The 7,509-nt window shown below is 37.2% G+C and overlaps 1 protein-coding gene across 2 annotated transcripts; it reads right to left on the bottom strand.

Annotated features, from left to right (window-relative positions):
- Nucleotides 1-5,055: 5,055 nt before the first annotated feature.
- LOC112279267 (uncharacterized) lies at nucleotides 5,056-6,388 on the bottom strand. Of its 2 annotated transcripts, none has more exons than XM_073532899.2 (2): nucleotides 5,803-6,388; nucleotides 5,056-5,623 (listed from the first exon to the last, which is right to left on the bottom strand). In XM_073532899.2, the coding sequence occupies exon 2, from the start codon at nucleotides 5,600-5,602 to the stop codon at nucleotides 5,405-5,407; it is 198 nt and encodes a 65-aa protein (XP_073389000.1). In that variant the 5' UTR covers nucleotides 5,603-5,623; nucleotides 5,803-6,388; the 3' UTR covers nucleotides 5,056-5,404. The 2 variants fall into 2 exon arrangements, with proteins under 2 accessions (XP_073389000.1, XP_073388999.1); XM_073532898.2 differs by having other exon boundaries at nucleotides 6,253-6,388.
- Nucleotides 6,389-7,509: the final 1,121 nt, after the last annotated feature.

The following is a 7,509-nucleotide window of genomic DNA, read 5'->3' as shown; positions in this document are numbered from 1 at the left end:
CTCGCTCTTGTTTCGCCCAGTAGTCAAGCATATTTGCACGTCATTGGCCGCATTTTGTTGGCTCTTAGTTCACAGAGCAAGGTCTTGTCGTCGGATAAGGTGGATATCATTTTTGAACAGTTTTCTAGACGTGAGTGTCTCTGGTAGAGAAATGGTTTTCTTTCTCTACATTGCCGTAGACTACATTTCCGCATGTTATATTTATCAATCAGCTTGCGGAGCAATCATTTATCTTATGGACTTTTATATCTCAAAACCTTATTACAAGAATCCCTCCACAGCTGGAATCAGGTGAACTTGGTCTATGTCAACCCCGCATTTCAGGTACATTCCTAATTTCAAGTTGCATTCAAGTTCGTGATAGCAACAAAATCTACCTACTAAGTTCCAGTTCAACGACAAGAAAAAAGCAGCTCAATGCCACTGATCTTCGAGAACTGTCTCCTGCTTGAGCACTACAGTGATTGATGTCATCAATCCACCTTCATGTGCAGTACAAATTTCTGAACTTTTGGGCTGAGTATATATTTCAACGAATATTTCACACCATTTCTTATTTAAAATTATTGTACTCAAGTAAATAGAAAATAGATGAATTATACCGTTTTCTCAGTAAATTATACCGTTTACGGTAAAGTGTCATTACAGTTCTTATTTTGATTAATGAAATAGGAACTGAATCAAATACACCGAACTCTGGCTGAGAAGATTTATCAAAAAAAAATTGTATTTCTTATATAGTGGAAACCCATCACAGGTACTAAAATTACTATGACAGCAGTGAGTAAATTTACTCGTTACAAATGATATAAGTCATGGTGACAATTACTAAGGTTATTCAAATTGCTTATCTTTATCTCAACATAATTACAACGTTACACATAATTCTACTGTAATCTATAAGTATTCAACAGAACAAAGTTCAATGTTTTTAGCACACATTTTGAATGTGTGTTTGCATGTGTGTGTATACACACATAGACCCACTTCCATTGCATAGGAAAAAAAAACATGGCTTAACAAAGTGACGAACTGGTTACAAACAACCTACTTTAAATTAGAGCTTTTAGCAAAAAAATCCTAATTTCCCTAGAATAAGGTTTAGAAAATGTCCTAAAATAAGGACTCAATGGTATTCCTTTGTATGGTGGAAGAGGTGCCTCATGATGCAATTTGCAATTACAGAAGTTATGTTGTGGTGTGCATGTCAAATTCATCATGGTGTAGTTATAGATCCCTTGAAAACCTTTGTGGGGATGAAGTTCGATCTTGTGCCGAATCTATGAGATGAGAAAAGAGATCAAGTGGTCTCTATGCAATGCTTGTTCTATGAGAAGCTCAACCATGAAGAGGTTGATCTCACAGGGCATAAGCAAAAGCAAACAAGCAATGTGAATTTTTTTACGATTTTGTTCCATGCTACAACATCACCTCGCACATGAAGTCGCAACATGCAAAGGCATAGGTAGAGAACAATGTTCTTCTGGATACCTCAAAGAAGTAGTTGTTCCAAAAAGTGAATTTCAAAAACACTCTCGCAACTTATTTTGACTTCAAGAAGGCACTCACATTCACAATCAATTGAGACATTATTGATGTGGTTATTGATGACATGTTGTTTAATGCCAATGATAAAGAATTTGTGCCAACACATGAATGGGCATTATCAATTTTCAAGTTATTCAAAGATGCAAACAATGAAGAAGTTGAGCCCAATAGAGAGTAGGATCTGAACTACAAAGTGTATAAGGTGGAGATCAAATCTTTGTGCCTATTCTGTCTCGTGATCAACTTTGCCTAGTGTAGAACTTTGTTTTGAATGGCAACACATCTTTTGGATGTCACCAAGACTATATTGCACATGAGTTGCTTTAGTGGATGCAGTCAAGATTGTGAAACATCATTTGTAAGGGTGGTTTATGGTCTAAGTTTACAGAAGATCATAGAGCTCTTCTGTATCCAATGGGCTTCTAAATTCAATTTGAGTATCAATCAAAGCTACACAACCTCCACTTTCTTGCAATACCTTTTTTCAATCACAAAACAACCAAAGTAATTTTTGCAATAGGTTTGAAACTACTGTATGTTGTTGCTCCAAAATTGAGGATACAATTCATTGGAATTAGCATAAATAGAAAGCAAACAATATTGAAGCAACTTTTTGGCATTGTGATGAGGATGGTCAAGGTGGCTGCTCATAGACTTATGCAAGTGTGGTGTGCTCTCCATCAACTTGACCTTGTAGTGTAAGCTAAGTATATCAAGTTGTATAATAATTAGTTCATTAATAGCTTAATATTGCTTCATCTCTTACCTTTGCCAACAATTTGATCTCTTTAGAAGGGTAGGTTGTACATATCTAAAATTCATAATTATGTGGTGATTGTCCATTAAAAAATTTCTAGGTTTTTGTAGCAAGGATGCATAGCAATTTATGAGTATCTTGGATAGAAGCAACTTGCATGTACTCCCTTTCTTCCCTTTCTGGGAAATAATACTTCTTACTCTCAACAACATTGTGGATATAATCTCTACCATTTTGACACAGTTGCAAGGACTTAGTACCCATTCAAATCAATAAAAAACCCAACTCAAAGAATTGATTCAATTGTTGGTCTCATTATATAAAGTACAAGATCCGCTATTATATTACATGTATTCTTACTTGAGAATGCATTGGGCACCTAATTGTGAAAGGTAAATAGAGCGCAACAACAATCCTACCAAGTTCAATAGGGACTTAAATAAAATTTAAGTAATCTTAAATAATCCTAATCCAAACTTTAATCAATCCAAGTAAATTTTTAAAAAATTACAAAAGAAATATAAAGAAGTCATAAATTATCTAAAAACAATATAATAAAAAATACTAAATATATATATATATATATATATATATATATTAAAAATAAAAATAATATTCAAAAAATATTATAAATAAAAAATAAAAAATAAAAAATCTTAAATAAATATTATAAATATAAAATTAAAAATAACAAAAAATCTTAAATAAATATTAAAAATAGAAATTCTAAATAAATCTTAATTTAATCCTAATTAATTCTAATTAATCTTAATTAAAATCTTAATGAATCTTAATCAATTTTTAATTAAATCTTAATCAAATCCTAATAAAAATCCTAATTGAAATTCTAATTGAAATCCTAATCAAAATCTTAATGAACCATAATCAAATCTTAGATCAAATCCTAATGAAATCCTAATAAAACTCTAAATCTTAATCAAATTCTAAATCCTAAATCAACTCTAATGAAGTCCTAGTAAAACACTAAATCCTAAACCAATCCTAAACCAACCCTAAATAAAACCTATCCAAATCTTAAACCTTAAACAAATCCTTTACAAACCCTATAACAAATTGAAAATTCAATAATTATCAATTGAATTGTTGATTTTGATTCAAATTTTTTAATTTTTGCAAAAACAAAGTTAGCAACAAGCACAAAAGTTTTGAAGAAGATTGCACATATCAAATAGATGATAATCTCTAAACTCCACTTGAATATCAACAAACATCTTTCTTCAACCTTGATGTTGATGTTCCAAAGTTACAATCTCTTAATTTCATTGTTTAATTGGTCCCAAACTTTAAAAAATTATTAGAAGTCAAGCCAACTACTATTAAGAAAAAGTTAACATCAATCCAATTGGCAAATTGACAAATGTCTTGGAAACTCTCATTGATTACTTATCTCATTTACTTTAATTTGAGGCATTTAAGCCCATAAAAAGTAAATAAAAGTCTATTCTACAAAAGATAGTATTAAGACTAAATTTTTTACTACCTATCATTTATCCTTATTTTTCTACTACATCTTTTTACTTCATTCGTCTATAATAACATCCATATTTTTATTTTTCACCATATAGTGGTGTTATCACATGACATTGCATAATGCAAAGACTTTGGCCATGGTTTAAGGTGCTCCAAACTTGATCATTTGTAAATCTTTGCATGTAGCTCTCTCACAAGTGTGGAGGCTTTTATTTAAGATCAAGGCACCTTTGCAATAAGCACCTTGACTTTGTTGCCTACACCTAAGATTGAAATTGTGGTTTATTTGGTGGTGGCCTTATTTGTTGGTTTCATTGACAACATTGTATCCATTGTTTTTTAATGTAATTGCAACAATAATGCCAACAATGAGGATATTTCAAAAAAAAATTTCAACAATTTCTATAGGCTACAAATGTCTCAATTGTCCATCCCCATCGGAAGATACATGATACACTTGGAATAGAACACTCAATTAATCAAGAATATTGAGAACAACTACTAAGCCATGGTACTTGCCTACCACAAGGAGATTACCTTTTAAGGACACAATTGACAAGTGCTCTAATTCATGGACAAAATTTTACATCAAATGGACTCATTGCAATGGCCAGTTTCTACAACTTCAAAGATTTTGTGGCAAGGTAGCCTCCATTTTTCAACATTCGAAACAGTTCGACAGAGTCTATCGAATTTGACATAAATAGATGATTTTAGATAGCTCCGTAGATGACTCTCATCCATCCCTAGTTTATCTAGTTTAAACTAGGGATGGATGAGATGAGGAACTGCCTAGTTCAGTTATAAACTATCTTATTGAAATTAAAATTTTTATGAACAAGTGAAATAAAATCATATATGTTTCTACTCGCACTTAGAGACACATCCCAAAATCAATCAGCTGTTTCGGACTGTACAAAACAGAAAAATAATTCATGGTATATGTTAAAAATGGTAATTAGGCTTGGTGTAGAAGCAAGGGTATTTGTTTATAAACGAAATTATTGAAATCAACATGTACTTGATCAGACAGAGGTCATTGGATGTTTTATCCCAGTACTCGTCAGGAAGGAACGTTAACTGAGGGTCAAGCGAAACATTGCCAGTTTGCAAACAATGTGCAGAATGCAAGGCTTGGAAGTACAAACGGCTCTAATTGTGTTTAAGTAGTTCGGTTTGTAAGGATCAGCTGCTTAGGATTAATACAGCACACGCGTAGATTGTGAGATGATCAACAGCACAATCGGCGAAAGCAGACGGAAAGAATCCTTCCTCTTTATTTCATGGAAAAACCGAGCTGTAAAACGAAAAGCTCAACAATGCATTACACCGTGGTTTATTCTCCGCATGGAGCTTAAGATCTACTGTTTGAAGTTGATAATCAATGACATACAGAACCCTCACTTTTGCTAATCTGTACACAAATGCTTTCAGCCTATGCATTCAAGGCACAACTGATGTATGCCTCGCGCCGTGGGCAAAATCGTTAGCCTGATGTGTGGGACTTCCACAACTCTGCCATACCAACGGAAACAATTTACGCGGCTTCACTAAATTGGGTCTCAAATGCGTTAGTTTACAACGACGCAAACTTGCGAGAGACATGCTTTACCATGCCATGCGGCTTGCGAAGAAGGCGAAAGCCATTCCCAAGATGGGAGCCAACATGGAAGGCATCAACGAGAAGGCGGCGGAAGATGGTGGTGGAGCGGGAGACTCGGCCTGAGCGTTGGCCATAGTTGCGACGCTTGATATGACAGCGATCGCCACCGCCGCGGACCTCATAACGTTGCTGCTGGATGCCATGATCTCGATCGATGAAATGATCTGAAACCAAAACGTACAAGGAGAGGTTAGTGGGATAATCCAAAGGTTGCTTTTACCCAGTTTGCAATATGATCACTCTGAACTCGGCATTGGACACAAAAACGAAGCGTGAAACCGACCAGTTTCTAATTATGCTTAAGCGTTATTATCGGCTGCATTCGTCAGTCAAACTCCACAACCTGTTTAAGGATCGAGTCAAAGCCATAAGGGAGTAACGGAAGCCTGACAACCGCACTCAACGTCCAAGCCCTAAAAACTTTTCAGAAAGTTCGGAAGCCGCCCAAAACTAACGAGAAACTTTCGCGAGGAGCCTCAAGGTTTGCATGAGTCACGGAATCGGACGAGAATGCGCTGAATTGAAATGATCTGTAAGTTTGAGGCAAGATCCGCTCCCAATGTCTGCTAAGACAATCTCATGCCTGCCTAGAAACTGTAATAAAAAATTCTGGGGGGGGGGGGGGGCTAGAGGGCACGAAAACCCACGGATCCCAGCGAAGCAACACTAAACTGTAAAAGCGTCTTACGCATGACCAGCGGAAGAAGCAAAGTCTGAAGCCAAGATTGCTACCGTAAATGCACTGCACTCATCGCATGAAAAAAAATAAAACTAGAACAGACATCAAGGATACCTTTGCGCAAGGCTGCAGGAGAAGACGTAGCGGTAACTTAGCAGCTCAAGCCTTGGATTGAGAACACAAATAGTAGACGTGAGTAGAAGTTTGCGCAAGGTTTATACAACGTAGAGACTCAACTCAATCGTTTTGTTGTGTACGAGCTGAGTGCAAGGTGTGGAAGAGTCAGGTATATAAAGGGCTGTCAGTCCCGCACTGCATTTCTGGCTCCTCTCTGGCTCCCACCTTCCTCAGATCTTTTCTCCGTGGCCACCTGTGCACCAGCCAGCTTGTCCTAGAACTTGCGGAAACGGTCAAAAATTTCTACCCTCCGTTTCCCCTTCCCATTTTAGAATATGGCGCAACCATTCTAGGAACTTGCGAAAACCGAGTCACCTTGTCTTGCGTCTCACGGTATTGCACGGATTCATAGATAGATCTACTTGACGCGTCTGCGACTGTTTACTGGGAAAGTTACATAGTCTTCAAAGTGAGTTGCCATGGCATTTGCTTCAACACAGGCGCGGCCCCACAACGCGGACGTCCCTGGCATCAACATCAGTCGAAGCTAGCCTAAGATTTTTGTTGGGTTCTTAACAAGTTATGCAATTTAGTAGCCACAATGGGTCCTCTGCATCATTCGTGTAGCTTTTCGAAATCAGAGAGTTACCCCACACCCGCATGATTCCATTATCACAGCCACAAGCAGACTCTTTGTGTTGTGTTATTATTATATTCTTTTTCTCCCTTTTTTCCGCAAATACCTCACCAGCTTGCGTGACAACATTGTTACTGTGGCACTGAGATTGCCAACTGGCGAACACAACGTAACCAGTCTGGCATGCCACAATCGCGCTTCCACGTCGATAATAATATACAAATAAAGGAGTATGCAAGGTTGCCGAGGGCGGAGGCTACAATCCAGAACAAAACACACACAGCCCCCTCCTAGTGCATACGATGGCGAAAGTGTATAATGAAAGCTTGTCTTGTTGTGCAAATAATTGCATTGCACACCGTATCATAGCTGTCATCAGTTTCCGCTAGTGAATAAGGCTGACGATTCGATGACCCCTGCTTGCTGCTGCTGCATTTGTGTAGGCGAAGTGGGTTTGGTTCCGGCCGTGCGGCATGTACCAGACAGGTTCTATTCTCGTCGCACACCCCATCACTGGACACCGGAAAACGACGAAGAGCAAGACTGGCAACCGCCATCCCCATCCCCTGAACGAGTTCGACGAAGACTGGAACCTTGGATTCATGACCAAGCATAAC

This window comes from Physcomitrium patens, chromosome 3, assembly GCF_059467195.1.
Source record: "Physcomitrium patens ecotype Gransden chromosome 3, ASM5946719v1, whole genome shotgun sequence".
Classification (NCBI taxonomy): domain Eukaryota; kingdom Viridiplantae; phylum Streptophyta; class Bryopsida; order Funariales; family Funariaceae; genus Physcomitrium; species Physcomitrium patens.
Note: the sequence above shows the minus strand (reverse complement) of the source record. Positions and strands in the feature narration are given on the sequence as shown.